The following is a 16,637-nucleotide window of genomic DNA, read 5'->3' on the forward strand; positions in this document are numbered from 1 at the left end:
GAGTACTGACCCATCTCAAGACAATAGGGGAGTTCTTCAATTCTGGAGACTTTGCCCCTACCTTTATAAGATTATAATCCGACCCATGCCTTCCATCTTATAGTAACCACCTTGCCAATGCTATGTTCAAGGTAGTCCTCTATGGCAAGCCTTCCAAGCATAGGCTAAGGAAGTCTATCCTCCTTCACTGGCACTCGATCACTCTCCCTCACGCTGGAAGGAAGGATGGCAAGTGTCACCAGTGCTGTCAACGCATACCCTGACCTTCCAAATGCGATAGAATGGGGGCATTTCATGAAGCGTTTTGTCTGACAAATTTGTCTGACAAATTTGCTCTCAGCCAATCAGATGCAAAGATTTTAGTAGCTTACAACAGTTAGTCAAAAAGAAAAGATCTGACAAAACGCTTCGTGAAATGCCCCCTTGAACAATCGGCCATCAATGCGTCTGAAATCCCACAAGCCTATGGATTTCCCTCCCGTAACTAGAAAGCTTTGACCCCAAAACCGGTTGCTGAAGATGCTGGTCTGATGTCATCTCTGACTCCACCTAAGTTACCTACAACACTGTCTCTGGCCTGGCAACAAAGCCATAGGGCTTCAACTGGTGGTGATCAAGCAAGTCTTCATGTCTTCATTCTGTTTCTATGGCAAATAATCGCCCTCTGACCCCTGAGGAAGTGCTGAACATCACCAGATGTGGTTGCAATTAAAGGAATTGCAGGACTAATATGCATCTTTAGCCTGAGAATTCTGCAAATTTGGGGCTGATGTCACCTGCTGCCAAACATCCAATTAAAGGGTTCTTTTAAGACAATAAAAATGACAGTTTTAGTTTCAAGGCAAGACTGAATGAGATCATGATGTCAAAGTGTATTATTATCAACACCTGGGAACTGTGACAGAACTGAAAGAGGTATCTCACATTGCTCCTTGGTTGATGTTTGATGAATAGTTTGTACGGTATTGCGTTTAGACAATTTCGTTTATGCCTTCACCAGTTTTTGTCGTTGTTTTAATTCAAGAAGAAAATCAAGTTTGCTCTATAATATCAAGGCGGTACTTCTAAATTATATCATACCAAAGTGCTGGAGGTTATGATCCATTTCAAACTCGCCCCCCCCCCCCCCCAACTCCTTGCTGGAAAGAAAAATCTACAATGTAAAGGGTTTTTAGTTGTGTCATTAATATCCGGTATGTTTTTGTCTGCAACTATGTATCTCTGCACTTCCTGTATAGGAATTATCTGTACTTTGTTAACATGGTTTTAGGGGAATGTATATTAGAAGCTTTGCTTTCTAGCTTCCCCTCCATTTTCAACATTATTTGATAAATACCATGCATCTAGGCTATTTAATTTATGTCGTTAGTATTACATTTTTACATTCATCCTGCGTGTAGAATAATGATGGTATATTTATTTCTTGCGAGACGTTTGGTGAACTTATATTCGTTGTTGAGACAAAATGAAATAGACAAGAAATTGTGTTAAACATAGTAAGGTTTATGAATATTAAATGCTCAAATATACATGTAGGCCCTCTATATTGTAAGTGACACCCAACATATTTGTATTACACATGCAACACTCTATGACAGCGTAGGTACGGGACTGGAATACAGTAAATTTGTTCTATATTCCATGCATTATGTTTTGCCATTCCTAATTATTATGGTACATAAGCATAGGAATGGCGGCCATTTTGAATAAAAAATGAGCTTTAAACACTAAATGAAGCTATATGAAATGAAAATTCTCTTGCAAATGCAGATGGAGTAACTCTAGGAACAGAAATGTACAAAGTTTGGTGGAATAATTTGTCATATAATGCACATTATTATGTTTATCACGGCCGAATTAGCATATCTGGCGGCCATTTTGGATTTTTGCATTTTGCCGAAAATGCTCAAGGTTACGCGAGTGGCATCAATCGGATTTGGAATCAGCACTCTCGAATTGACAAGAAACCATCAAAAAACATTGTATATATCAAAAAACAAGGTTGGGTGCCTTCTAGCCTGGACTAATATTGCTGCCCGTAATTTGTCGTTTCACACCGTCATTCCATAATCCATTTATAGGGGGAACAACCCCCTCCCACAACCTCCCCCTTGCTCGGGCTCGGTCGCGTTCATGACATCAGTGTAAGAATTATTACTAGAAATTTATTTGAATTATACCATTTATAGGCAAAGTGTTGTATAACAATTTACTTCAAAATGTACTGATACCTTAAACAAGTGGGACTGATTCAAGTCGATAAAATAAGCAAAATATGCATCAAAATGCAATTTTAGTTCTAACCGTGGGAGGAGGGGGGGGGGGACAACAGGCACTTCCACCACCCCCCCCCCCTTGCTCGCTCCCTCGCATACTACCCCCCCCCCCCCCCCAAAAAAAAAAAAAAAAAATGAAATCCTAGCTGCGCCGGTGCCCTTTCCCCGCTTGGTTTCCCTCAAAAAACAGTTAAAAGTCTAGTGATTGAGAGCTTCCTATATTCCAAATGTCTGTCCAAAAAATCTCGTTACATTTAGTGTCAAAACGCACTCCTCTTGAAAAAAAGCTGGTGACGCCCCTGCCTCTACATTACCTAGATGTGCAAAAAATCTTTTGTCAGTGTTGAAAATGTGTTGCCATGGTAACAGTATATTTTGAATGAAAATGATACACTAATATCATGAATTCAACTAAGGCCCTCGGCCTTTTATCATTTGGCTTGAAATTTGGCACATGTGATGGCTATTGTGCAAACTTCATTTTTTCTTAATGTGCAACACTGTGTTGCCATGATAACACAGTTTTTGATGAAAACCATACAAATTATCAGTCTATATCTTGCTCACTCAGTTTTTGAGCACTTAACTTGAGATGTGGGACATGTGACTAACAGTGAGCAATACATTTATTCACTTTTAAACAGTGCATTGCCATTGTAACATTTTTTCCATTAAAAAGTAAAAAAAGAAATTAGTCCTTGTTGAGCTAATTCTCTCAGTTGTGGGTGGGGGTATATCAATCACAATGAGTGATAGTTCTAGTTATCTTTTTTTGTATAATAATGGAAACAGTAATGTAAACTATGCATGTCACGTCAGCAGAGAAGAACTTTACAAGTATAACATGACTACTAACGCATGCTGAATCATATCAAACACCATTCCGACAAGATTTACGTCTTTGTATGTTTTATTCGCATGTTTTCTCTTTTTATGCAAAATCCACACACATATTTTAAAAAAAGGAGAAAATGGGGCATGAAAATGGCACCATAGTTTGTCACACTTTTTTTATCTACATAAACACGTGATACAAAACTATATACAGAAAATAGTGCTCGGCGGTACAACTTAAAAAACATACAACAAATTCGGTAATTCTGTAATGCTAAAAGATGGAGGGATGAAATCATGCTGTCGTAGTAACAATCGAGATTCATAATTATGTACAAGAGAATATTGACAGATACACCCTTCCTACAAAGCAAGTCAAGCCTTAGTCAGAGCAATATTAATGAAAATACAAAACAATAAAAACCAAGACAGACAAGAAGGAAATTAGGGTGATGTTATCCTTATCAGTTGGCAAAAATGTACCAAATATATTACATCTGTTGAGAAAAACACAGGAATACACATGGAATATATTACTATGTGGTTAGAAAAAATGTAATTTCCAGCCATTTTCATACTAAACCTAAAACATAAATACAAAACAATTGACAGCTAAAATCAAAATAATGATATGAAACAAAATAAAAACTCATTTTGCAATGCCTGTTTTTAGTTGACAAATACCATTAGTTTACTATACAAGTGACATTGGCAAAATCTTGCATTAAAAGCAGTACTAGAATCTGTAGTCTGTTTCTTATATTTCCTTGACTTATGGAGGAAGGGACACCAATGATCAAATTATATTCAATCATTCCCTTTTTGGGGGTAGATTTTAAGTCTGATAGACTGACTGCTACACCTGAAAGCTTGAACAGTCCTTCTAGACTCGAGTTATTATAGAGTTGTCATGAGAAGTGCGCATCTACACTGAGCTACAGTATGCCTCTTTTTCATGGGTACTGAATACTTCTTTGCTTCTTATTATTCTTACCAATTTTCTGTATCATAGCGATGAATCTGTTATGAAAAGGAGCAAGATTGAAATAAAAGGAGGTGGGATGATGTACTAAATTAGAAAACAAATTCCAATTAAAGAGGAATAAAATGTATTCTTCAGTGTCACTGCATAGAATGGAACCTCCTTAAGAACTGCATCCATACTCTGCGTTTGCAAACAGTTGTTAAAAAGAACATAGTTACATTATTGTACTGTATGTACGACAGCATTCTCCACATAAACATTTAGCTTATGTCTCTGGGACATCGTGTGTGATGTGTCACAATGTCTAATCATAAAATGACAAAAATCTCCAAAAACATTTCTCTCTACATTAAAGAGAAATAAAATGAACTAACTAGATCGAGTTTGTGGCAGAGAGCCACAGAATCAACATATTGTCACAGATGAGAACTGGAAGGGCGTCATCGCATTCTACGATTTGAGCATGAATTAAAACGAAATAATCGATCTTCATGTAGTGAACAGTTTATCTAATGAAAAAATCAGTAGATTTATAAGCATTGTTCTAAATATCGAGTAAAATACTGCCCTTGTGATTTTAATTCAAAACATTTTTTGTCTGACAAAGTGATATCATAATGTACAGGAGACCAAGCTCTACAACATGATACCAATAACTCAATACCCCCCAAAATTGTGATAAAGCCCTTCTGGTGGTTTTCAGCCAACAATATAAAGAAGATAGAAGATAAAATAAAACACGATGTAAAACACTGTCATTTTGGGCAAAACACTCGTCCCTACTGGGGAACAAGACAGATGAAATATCAGAGAGAATACTTTTGGCAAGACATGACAAATACTCAACTTAGTAGGAAACTTTGAAATAAAAAATACACACACTTATAAACGAAAGTTCCCGCAGCAAAATGAATTTTGTATTAAATGGGCTGATCAATACTTAGTTTTCTCATTTCATGCAGGATATTATAATGTATCTGATGCACTGCGTGGACATTTCAAAATGCATAGCTTGATCTCGTATGAACTTGATTTTCACATGTGGTTCGACAGTCGGTTTAGATACCTGCAGTTACCATAGCAACAGCCAAAATGCTCAGACTTGATTGGCTGTTGGACAGCCGCTGCCTTGAACACTAACTGTCATAATGTGACAAGAAATGTTGCAGAGAATGTCAAAATGCGGTTACGAAAAATGTTATGTTTAAGCCTGCAGCTTCACTGACGTGAAACTCAAAGAAGAAAAAAAAACAAAACAACAGTACTTGTTGATAAAGGAGGATCGCAGAAAATGAAGCCAAAAAAGATATCATTACATTCACAACTTGGTTCAGTACATTCACATCAAAGTCTTTACCCCTCTTTGGTGAGTCCTAAATTTGCCCCAAACTTGACCAGCGAGGGCTGAATTTGGCATCAGAATTTTAGAGAGTCTCACATAGATTTTATTGATCAATGTACATGGTGGTTTACATGAAACTTGGCACGTGTCTGAGGTGTATACCTCGTTCGACAATAGTCGAAAAGTTTGTTGTAGTAACAGTCAGTGAAAATATCAGTTTAACAGAACCAAGAAAATAATATGAATGATGCCGACTCCTTGCGGCTCGCCCCCTGGTGAATGGCTAATAGTTGGCAAACAGTATCAACCAAGGTACCATATAAAGAAAAAGATTCTCTAGGTACATAGCAGTCCGTCTACAGTACATGCATGAACAGAGAGATACCCTGAGAGGAAATTATTTCGTCTTTGAGAAATTTGCTGAAACATCAGTTTTGGATGGAGGGTGTTTGATCATTGTACACAATGGTACACATATTTATGATTTCTATTGATCTGCATGACAGCAAACAAAACAAAACAAAACATAATACAGTAACAAACAACTAATCCCAAAAACCAAGTTTCCACATTTTACATGAATCTGGTAAGATGGATTACAACAATTATTGTCAATTTATGAGCAAAAAAATCACAAAAAAGTTCAAGAAATACAGTAATATTCTGCATCTTTGCAAGATAAATAAGTGTTTCCCAGTGCGGCTATGTCAAGATATTCTGCATATATTTTGTCACGATTTCATAACAGCTGAGAGAAATGTTTCACAACTTTTCCCATTTTTTCTTGCAATTAAAAAAAAAAGAGAAAAATCAAGGACTAGAGAGTTCAGAGAATAATGAAAATACTTATCAGATTTCTGTGGACTCTGTGGCTGCAACTTTCAGCTTAAACACATGTTAAAAAAAATCAAAAAGTCACAAAATATTGTACAAAGATCATGATTATTGCCGGTAATATTTACATGAAATATGAAAGACAGAGGCTGAATGGAGGAGCCAAGTAAAGTTCATGAACATCACGAGTGGTAGAAGACAGTTGCTGAAATACAAGTCTCAGGAAGGATTTACAGTGGAACAGAAATTCTGTTATCTCGCCAAGGCTACAAAACCACATTCTTGTGGTTTGATGGCATAGTTTTTGATTACAAATAATTGCATCATTCATTGTTACTATTTCATATTTCAGAATAGAAGCTTTTCTTTTCAATTGAACACTATACATGTATTTGGTCAGTGCAAGAGATACCAGGCTAGTATCTCCTTGGTCAGAGAACATCGTTGAGCCCAGTTGCCGAATGATCGACGCCTATGAATAACAAAATCCATCAACAGATCGTTAAATTGGAAATGCATCAGAGGTGATCAAAGTTCATATTTCTCTCTCAATTTCGTTTTTCCCCATGCAAAATTAACAAATTTACTAAGCTTGATATCTAATCTTTTTTTAACTGAATGGTAACCTGCACAATATCTCCTTTAATAGGCAACAAATTTTCAATTATACCAAATTTTTAAGCGTGATCTTGACAACCAATGAAAAAATGGAGGACACAATCCAATTATAGCCTGAAGTGTCATCTAAAAAGACATGAACATCTGGGGGAAATTGACTGAATGAATGCCAATGCTCAATGAAGACAGTCATGTCAACTGGCATTTCCAGAAAAAAAAAAGGCAGAAATAAGCGAAAACCAAACATGAAGAAAACATGTTATACACATTCATCTACGACAAGAACACCATGTTATCAGGAAAGCAGAGGACATGGCTCTCTAGTGAGAAAAGACTCTCTTGATGGCACAACTTCAATTATTGTGAACCGTGGGCACTGCGGAATCGAGAATTGACCACATCTAAAGTTCATTTCATGAGTGCTCCAACCCAGTGACAATCGAAACATACATGATACTCGAAGGCAAACAACTTACAGCTCTATCATCAAGAAAATAAAAAGCTTGAATACACACAAGATACACACAGTACAACACTTGCATAATCTCAAATAAAACCAAATTTCAATTCCCAACAGTTGCATCATCACCGTTTCCATTTTTTTCTACATGTCATCTAGATATCAACAAACAACCAAATCAATCTTAATGATATGTGATCCCTATAAAAAATTGGGAATATATAACATTGCTAAACATTCAGTTTACTTCTTTCATCTCTTGTTTCAACACTTCCCACATATTATCATCTTGATAGAAAAGAAAAATCACCCAAAAGTCGTACATGATCAGTATTGAAAAAAAAAAAAGAATTAGAGTGTATTGCTAAACATTCATCCCGTCCTATTCTACACAATGCAGCTGTGTGTATCATAGAAATGTCATTCTTTTGCATGCAAAGTTGAAAGACTGCATAATTATTATATACAATGTATATAGTAGAATACATATGAAAGAGAGAGAAAGAGATGGACAGACTGACGGACAGACTGACAGATAATGGAAGAATTCATTTGAGAGTACAGTGCACTCCCGTTATAACGAACACGGTTATAACAAAATTCCGGTTATAACGAAGTAAAAATTTGGGCCGTAACGTTATCCACTCTATGTATTTTTATTGTTTATTTGTTCGGTTATAACAAAATTTCGATATAACGAAAGAAAACTGCCGGTCCCGAGGACTTCGCTATAAAGGGAGTCCACTGTATTGTATTTTTTCAGAGTAGAAAGTACATAGAAGGTGGAAAATCTCCATTTACTTTTACAGTGCTTTGCACAGAGATTAGCAGAGATGGCTTCAAACTAACAGTCAATGGCTAGAGATTACCTAATCCCCTTAATCCATATGACAGGGCTTGGCATTACTGGTGGTCAGATGGCAATGTGCCAAAAAAAAAAAATGATGTCGAAAGAAGGGCCACTGAATTTATAAAAGGCCTATATTTTGGTGGACCCAATCAGGCACATGAAATTCAAACTGAATTATCATATTTCCTTTTCTATATTTTCCTATTTCAAATTCACAGATTTTAATGAGAATGGAGAAGAGGTTAGGAGGCGGGCCCTGCTTAATGCGTCACATTGCCTTCCCTGTTGGACTGAGGCACACTGCTCAACCAGACGAGTTGGTTTGGTAACTTTACAACCGGGTCGAGACTCGATGGACTCGTGAATGCTGATGGAAAAATCTCAGCAAGTTCAGCTACGTGTCTTTTAGCACACTGAAGGATTACACACACACACTGACAAGAGAGGACTGCACGCATCAAGGTCTATGAAATTCTTACAAGTCCACCAGGCATGAAGAGAATTAAGTGGTGCTAAAATGAATAGTATTCCCTTGCATCCTTTGACAACAGATGCATAGAGAGAAACATGGCCGGCAGAACCAGGGGGGGGGGGGGGGCTGAAGAAACCAGGTAGTGGCACCAGACGTTGCACTGAAGGCTTTTTTTTGGCTTGGCTTGGCTTGCCCCCCCCCCCCCCCCCCCCCCCCCCAACTTTTGAAAACATTCCGCCAGCGGTGAGAAAGACTCATTTTTTCAATTTGGCAATGCACAGCGAACATCACAGGCTTGCTAAATGCTCTTACAAAACCACACACATTTTGAATACACTAAGAGGACTCCTAGTTTGGCCAAAAAAAATGTGAAAAGATATTCTTCTGCATACTTGGAATAAAATTTGTAGCACTTTGTGCTTGTTGTGGCCAGAGATCTAAATGTTTAAAAGCCCATCAACTGGCTTTTAACTCTACGACACTGAATCAGTGGATTCTACATGCATCATGTGGTGTGTAAACGAGGGGGACATCACATTTTGCTCCTGCTACAATTGCTCCGGTCTTTTTTTCTCCATGGACTGAGGGATGGGGTTAGGGTTGTGATAGGGCTTTAGGTTTAGTTTGGTGTGAGGATTACGATGAGGTCCAGGGTTATGTTTGTGGGTAGAATTTATGTTTGGCTTAGCATGCAGATATTTCATGGGAGCAATTGTTGCAGGAGTATAATGTTTTGGAACTGTAAACAAGATATCTTTTGTCATATTGTCCTTTGTCGCTAAGCAGCAGTGGTCAGCTGAAAGACCTCTGAAACTCGTTGTTTTAGTAGACTTATTGCTTATAATTGTAGAATGATATGAAACAAAATATCCACTCGGTAGGATTGTGACAAGACAATGACATTCATATTGGAAATGCAGTACATTGGAATTCTGTGATAAGTCCCATGAATAAGGCAACAGGCAGATTTCATATAACTACAGTGAAAATATGGAATGTCTATATCCATATCAAATCAAGGAATTAGATTTCATCGCTAAATTTGACATGAACTTTGCATGGCAAAGGGGTATTGTCACAATATCTGGATAAAAGACACCTGACTAGCACACAGGGGTTTCTAAGCTTGACATTTCTGGAACTACTTTCTACCAATCCTCAATTCAGTCCAATTCTAAACATTTAGATGAAATGTTTCAGACTGAATCACTGTACAGTAGTATTACCCTACTCACAACTCAAACTAAATTGAAAACTTTTGACTGAAACATTTACATGTATGACCAGATGCATCACAGAAGGCTGTAAGTCAAAGGTGCATATTTGGAAAATGTGGACAGATTACCTTCATTTGCATAAATCAGCTAGAAAGACATTCGAACATTTCAGGCTTCAGAACAGACTGACAAAATGATCGTCAGATTTCACGGAACTCTCGCCTCGGTCACCTTCTCATCAGTAAGCTCCGATTGTGTAGACCACATATCTTCTAGAAATGTAGAAAAACTCTAGAAGTTGTGCAAACATACAATGCCATGATGCAGGCACATGAGAAAGGCAGGATATGAAAGGCATCTTGGCTGCCAGTAATTTAGAGACTTCATCAAGATGGACGGAGTGAAAATTAAGAGGAATACTTAAAAAAAGAAACAAAATTCCCTCTTTTTCTGCGAGAGGCTTAATCTCAAAGTGTAACGCAGCAGTTTAATGTTGCATTTGTTGAATAACAATAATTATCAACATCATATCTATGTCTTTCTCCACATATACAACATGTGAAGTTCCTAACAGTCCTATGATATTGCGACAAAGACATACCTGATCTATCTGCTAACAAATCCTCTATCAGTGATTTTGCTACGTTTGGTTAATGTGTTGTACCCGCCCTGGGCTCGGGATAATACTGAATTCATTAAATTGGCAATTCTGTGTCACACATGATATGTGACATAACTCACTGAGCCCAGTTCTCATAGAAATTCACTCTGAATCTCCTCACTCCTGAATACCCAAATTGGCAACATAAAAACAAACTTCTAAAAACACAAAACTTTGTGTTAATTGAAGACTGAGAATTTCACCGTAATGTCCAGTTACACGGTATGTTCGGAGAAATTGTAACATGATTTATTTCATGCAATTGTACAATTTTGACTTGTCTTGGTGAAATATATCATTAACGATGATCATATCATAGTATAAATCATAATGATATGATGACAAATAATATAATCATTTCTACATTACACTCGTTCTGTCACCGAAACGATGCAGTCAGCTATCCAGCCTGATATGTGAGACGGCAGATTCTCTTTAGCTCATCCATAAACACTGGCTGTTTTCCAACAGGGTAATGTGTCTCCGCAAACCTCAAAAGGCAATCAAAGAAGAACATAAATGTATGGCAGCAGCTGCAAAGTACGTCAGCAGTTTCTGTCAAACGTTTGGCCGCTATCACCTGAACTCCTCGGGGGCGTAGTTCCGCCTCCCGCGGCCGCGGGCGTCCGACGAGTCGCGCGAGATGGGCTGCTCGCGGAACACGATGGGGCCGTCCTCGATGGCGGAGGAGGAGAGGCGCGTCTTGTAGCTGGCGCGACTCCGCTCCTTCCGACGCCCGATGAAGTCGTGCTTCAGGAGATCGAAAGCTGTGGGCCGCTGGCTCTGATCACTGCAGTAACAAATATTGCACAGACAGAAGAGATAAAACCGTAACACATATAGGCAACTACCATTATAACAAAGTCCTTGTGGGTACCACTCTCCTTTACAAAAGAAATCCATCCCAACAATAAACGAAAAAAAAAAAGAAAGAGAGAAAAAAAATTCCTACAGAATATTTCAAAAAATGACCAAAATCAGATAAGAAATAAGGAAGATATGACACTTTGGCATTTTTCTTGGAAAACATTTCGCAACCAGTCCTTATGAATATTCAAATGAGCGGGTTGATCATGTCATCACATTTTTTAATGAAATATTGAAAAATTCTTATTTTTTAGCTAAGAATAGAGGTAAAAACATCAATTCTTAAACCAAAATATATCAGAGTTAACGTATGTTCTCTTTTTCATTTTGGGTGGTTTCAAGGCTAGTTTTATATCTATACAGCAGAAATATGAGATTTTTGTCATTTCCATATATGGAATGAATAAGACATTCTAAGAGCATGGAATCATCAACTTTCTGATTCGAATATTCATAACAACTGGTCAAGAAGTGTTTTCAAAAAAAGAATTGACTACTACATGATGTGAAATTGTGAAAATCAATCCGAATGTTTTTTTTTTTTTAATGCCTTGCCAATTTACACAGATGTCTGGTAAATGATTGTCAGTTGAAGAGAGATCAACAAATCCCTATAAGCCACTTGCAGTTTCAGTTTGCACACGAGTAGAAAAAAGGTAATTCATACAAACAGGCACGTTGATTTTTAAATTCACAGGGATAAGCATCTGTGATGTAATGATTATTCCCGTAATCCTTATAAACGCTGCTTGCCAACACATCCACCTCACAGCAAAAGTGGTATTTGGCAGAATCAATAGACAGAGACTTTTAATGCAATAACGCAAAATAATGAAATGGATGCTTTCCCCTAGTGTTAATTGATGGATCATTCTGGTCATCTGGTCTACGCAAGTACATTCTTTGTTTGAGCAGGATTGATGAATCCCATATATTGTTTTGTAAAGCTTACGCATTATGACATTCTGAGTGAAGTGAAACGAGTGAAGTGCCCCTGACCGACTGAGAGAGAGAGAGAGAGATAGAGAGAGAGAAAAGAAAGAAAGGTCATTCGTACCAATGTGCCCATGAGCTTAATCCAACTGGCTCATTGTGTTACCATGGCCTTTCTGTTTAAATTAATCACATTGCTATGCCTGAGTGGAGTAGCTAGCTCTACATCTACAAGTAGATAAAGTTTGGACGGACTACTGGCTGCAAAGGCTTGAATGGGAGTCCTTACATTTGATTACTTTTCATTTTATTCGGTCACAAACATATCTCACCGTGACAGGCAAGCGTTGACAAATGCCCTCGCCTCCTCCGAGAACTTCTCCGGAAGCTGGGGGACGGGATCGCCAGAGCCGATGGCAAAGATGGCCGCCATGGGGGGCATCTCAGCCCAGGGGGGCTTACGGGTGGCCATCTCAAAAACTGTACAGCCGATGGACCTAGAGGGCAGTATTACATACAGATGATATGAGATAACAACAATGAAGATATTTGAATACAAGTCTAATGTATTGTAGAAGACTCATGCCATTTTGTATGTGCAACGTCCGACTTTATCGACGGCGTGCAAAGTTCGTGTATACTGCTCAAACCCACAAATCCACCCAAACTGATAGATAAATTGCCAAATGCCACATTACAATGGAAGCATTTCCTTTCCTGCCACATGTAGCTTGCATTTTATGGTGTAATTAATTATCAAGTGGTGCTCGCTACCAGATTTTCCGGGAAATTTTAAGTTTCTGTAACTGATATTTGTGCAAAAGTCATGCTTCTACAATAATGTAGCTACCAATCATTTGAAAGAAAAACATTCTGTAGATTTGTCATGCAATCTACAGCATGGCAAAGCTTGACATTTTCTCTACAACTTTTCTCGTTGCAAACAACAAAATGTTTTCCCTAAGCATGACTATGTTGCTGTCTCAGAATAATTTGGCACATAAAGACATATAGAACTGATGTTATATTCAAGTTACAGCCAAGGATGTATGCAGAAAATAATAATATTTCAAATTCAAATATAACATCGCTGGGGTGACAAGACTTTTGTATCTGAAATTTTAAGGAAAATGACTTTTTTGAATTAATGGTCAAGTAATTGGTTAATTGGTGTCCTATCCAAATCTCAACTGGAAATAAAGCAACCATGGCAGGTCAAAGGAAAGGCTATCCCATTTGTTACAGTGTTTTGGCCGCCATGTTTTTTGGCTCTCCTGAACATTTGACATTTTGTAGATACGAGGTCTTGCCGCCCCAGCGACGAGAAATCTCTGAATACTTAATTGTGATTGGTTGATACCCAACTTATGTTTGATATTCTGACTAAACGTTTATTTGATCCAAACTTTTCATGAAGTAGTAAAAATCTCACCAGATGTCGGACTTCTTGCCATGGCCGGTCTCCATGATTACCTCTGGGGCCATCCAGTAGGGGGTTCCCCTCATCGATCTCAGCACGTTCTGGCTCTGACTCAGCTGGATGCACAGACGCTTGGCGCAGCCAAAGTCGATCAACTTGATGATGCCGTTCGACATCAGCATAATGTTTGCCCCCTTGATGTCCCTGTGGCATGCAAACATAAAGGTATACGGGATCGGTTCGAGTGCGAGAGCCAATGGTAAAGGAGACATCAGCATATTGCTCGCCCCTTTTTTTTTACAGACTACCATGTAAGAAAAATAGACAAGTACATTTGAGGGGGTCGGTGCAATATAGTGCTAACCCACACTTTTGTGAAAATTGAGTTATATGCATTTTCATAATCCTTATCCTTCACTCTAACCTCCGTGAAAATATATTTGAATTCAACCAATAAGATGGTAAAAAATGTATGCATTCATGTTTTATTAATGTACAATGTATGGACTTTCCAAACATTCAACAGCGATTATCTCAAAATGACTATTGAGTGGGTTAGCACTATATTGCACTGACCCCCTCAATTGTATCAAGATCACACCGTGTCTTGTTTGCGATGATAACGTCATGAAATCGTTTGAGGTGATCAAATTTTTCGACACTGAGCAGAGTCTCACCTGTGAATGACGTCGTTTTCGTGGAGATACTGCGTGCCTTCCAAGATCTGTTTGGTGTAGCGGCAGAAGACGGTCTCCTCGAGGGCGCCGAACCGTGCCAGGAGGGACGCGATGGAGCCGCCGGGGACGTACTGCATGAAAATGTTGACGATGTTCTCCGCCAGCGATACGCCAAGGAAACTGCGACAAAGATGACAAACATAATTAGTAATCTATTCGTTTCCTCTCCTTGTGGCACCTTTTTCTACTTTTCGCTGGTGCTACAAATATTTCACAACATAACATCACCTAGTCATAGGAATCAGTGCCATTTTCACACTGCAGAGTCTTCTAGTTTTGCTTGAGATGGGGATTCAGGTGTTAACTTTTTGAGAGGTAACAGTAATCAGAAACTACTTATATATGATATATTAATAAGGGCGTACTGTCGCTGGGGTGACAAGACCTTGTATCAGAAGTTTTGATGAAAATGACTTCTTTGGATGAATGATCAAGCAATGGGTTAAGTGATGTCCTGTCCCAATCCAAACTGTCTTACCCAAAAAATAAAGCCACCATGGCATGTCAAAGAAAAGGCTATCCCATTCGCTATAGTGCTCTTGCCATGTTCTTAAGCTCTCCTGAACATTTGACATTTTGTAGATAAGAGGACTTCTCGCTCTAGCAACGATACAATTCTAAGAGGAATTAAAAATCTATATGATGAAAATCAAGTTGAAATGGCTGATCTGATATCCAAAATCAAAGTAAACCAAATTGGACTTAGTAGAATATAGGGCCCACCTTAGAATTGTATGTGAGTGTCTTAAGGAGTTGCCACACACCAACACAGAAATGAAAGAGTTGGACTGAGCGACTCACCTGACAATGTTCTTGTGTGCGAGTGTCTTAAGGAGCTGCACACACTAACACAGAAATGAAAGGGTTGGACTGAGCGACTCACCTGACAATGTTCTTGTGTGCGAGTGTCTTAAGTAGCTGCACCTCCTCCTGTAGTTTCTGGTATTGGTGTTTGGCCTTCTCCTGGTCTCTCTCACTCAGCTCTACCTGCTTGACTGCTAGGAGCTGACCGGTGTTGGTCAGTCCGAGATAGACCTGGAGGCGAAAAGGGGAGGGGACAGCCATGATCTATGACCTTTAAACTCTCACCCATTGAGGACAGGAGCCGCTGATTTTGATACAACACACATTTCTCGTTCACCTGCCCGAGTATACTCAGGACTCATCGTCAACAGGTTAACTGTCAGTATGGTTATAAACTTGGAGTAATTTGTAAGCTTCTGTAATACCACTCGGGTACCATGGGTATGTACAATGATTGTTTCAGAGGAAATGAATGAAGAACTCTACTTGGGTTGAATGGTTCATGTCTCCAAGGCATTGTATACTGTACAGAAATACCACAGAATCTAATAACAATGATATCAAAAATGTCAATAATGATGCTCACGATGATAATGATAAGAATTGAAGAATCACCGGAAGGACAGGGTCATTTGGGCATGAAGGTGGGATTTTTCATCATAACACCAACTGAAATACCAATATGATGGCGACCGTTAGCTAGATATTATAAAATGGGTTCAAGAATGAGTAGCCAATTGGAAGCGCTGAAATGAGTCACGTGTGCGTGCATTAATTTCTCACTAACATGCACGGCCTGACAATCAGTGACATCACAATGTTTACACTAGCAGTGCGCACTCAATCAGTTGTTACAAGTGCGTCGCGCGCTACTATATGCGCTGTCAATCCTGTAAACATCTTCTAGTTCGGGCTGCCGGCCGGCCTTTCTTGTGCATAACATGTGTGCCGTACGTATACTCTTATACGTACAGTACTTATTATGTGCGGGATTTCTGAGTGCAACATGCGTAAATGTTTGGGACGAACATCTTCGGACATCTTGACTCTTGAGCGAGTGCTACATGTAGCTGACTGGTATTGACCCATAAAGGTACGTGAAAAATGCTGTTAGTTTTCGACCCATTTTATAAAACAAATGATGCACAGGATTATTTCGTGGCGTTAGTGGAAATGCAGCTCCACTAACGCACACTATCCTGTGCATCATTTGTATAATAATGACTTTCAATTGAAATAAACAATGTCACAGGATTTGAATATATATATATTCCCAAATGTAATGCAAATTTTTATTAAAACAACAATGGAAGAAATGAAAGTGTAT

At 38.5% G+C, this 16,637-nt stretch overlaps 1 protein-coding gene across 1 annotated transcript in view; it reads right to left on the minus strand.

Moving 5' to 3' along the window:
• Positions 1-11,125: 11,125 nt before the first annotated feature.
• The window catches only part of LOC139728745 (uncharacterized), a 55,746-nt gene continuing 50,234 nt past the window's right edge, over positions 11,126-16,637 (minus strand). Inside the window, exons 15-19 of the mRNA XM_071639685.1 lie at positions 15,390-15,541; positions 14,447-14,626; positions 13,782-13,973; positions 12,682-12,846; positions 11,126-11,339 (exon numbers count right to left, since the gene is read on the minus strand). Coding sequence (XP_071495786.1) covers positions 11,126-11,339; positions 12,682-12,846; positions 13,782-13,973; positions 14,447-14,626; positions 15,390-15,541 — 903 coding nt within the window. The remainder of the gene's footprint in view (positions 11,340-12,681; positions 12,847-13,781; positions 13,974-14,446; positions 14,627-15,389; positions 15,542-16,637) is intronic.

This window comes from Diadema antillarum, unplaced genomic scaffold, assembly GCF_040938485.1.
Source record: "Diadema antillarum isolate AM-2024a unplaced genomic scaffold, OU_Dant_1.0 seq00000195_RagTag, whole genome shotgun sequence".
Lineage (NCBI taxonomy): Eukaryota > Metazoa > Echinodermata > Echinoidea > Diadematoida > Diadematidae > Diadema > Diadema antillarum.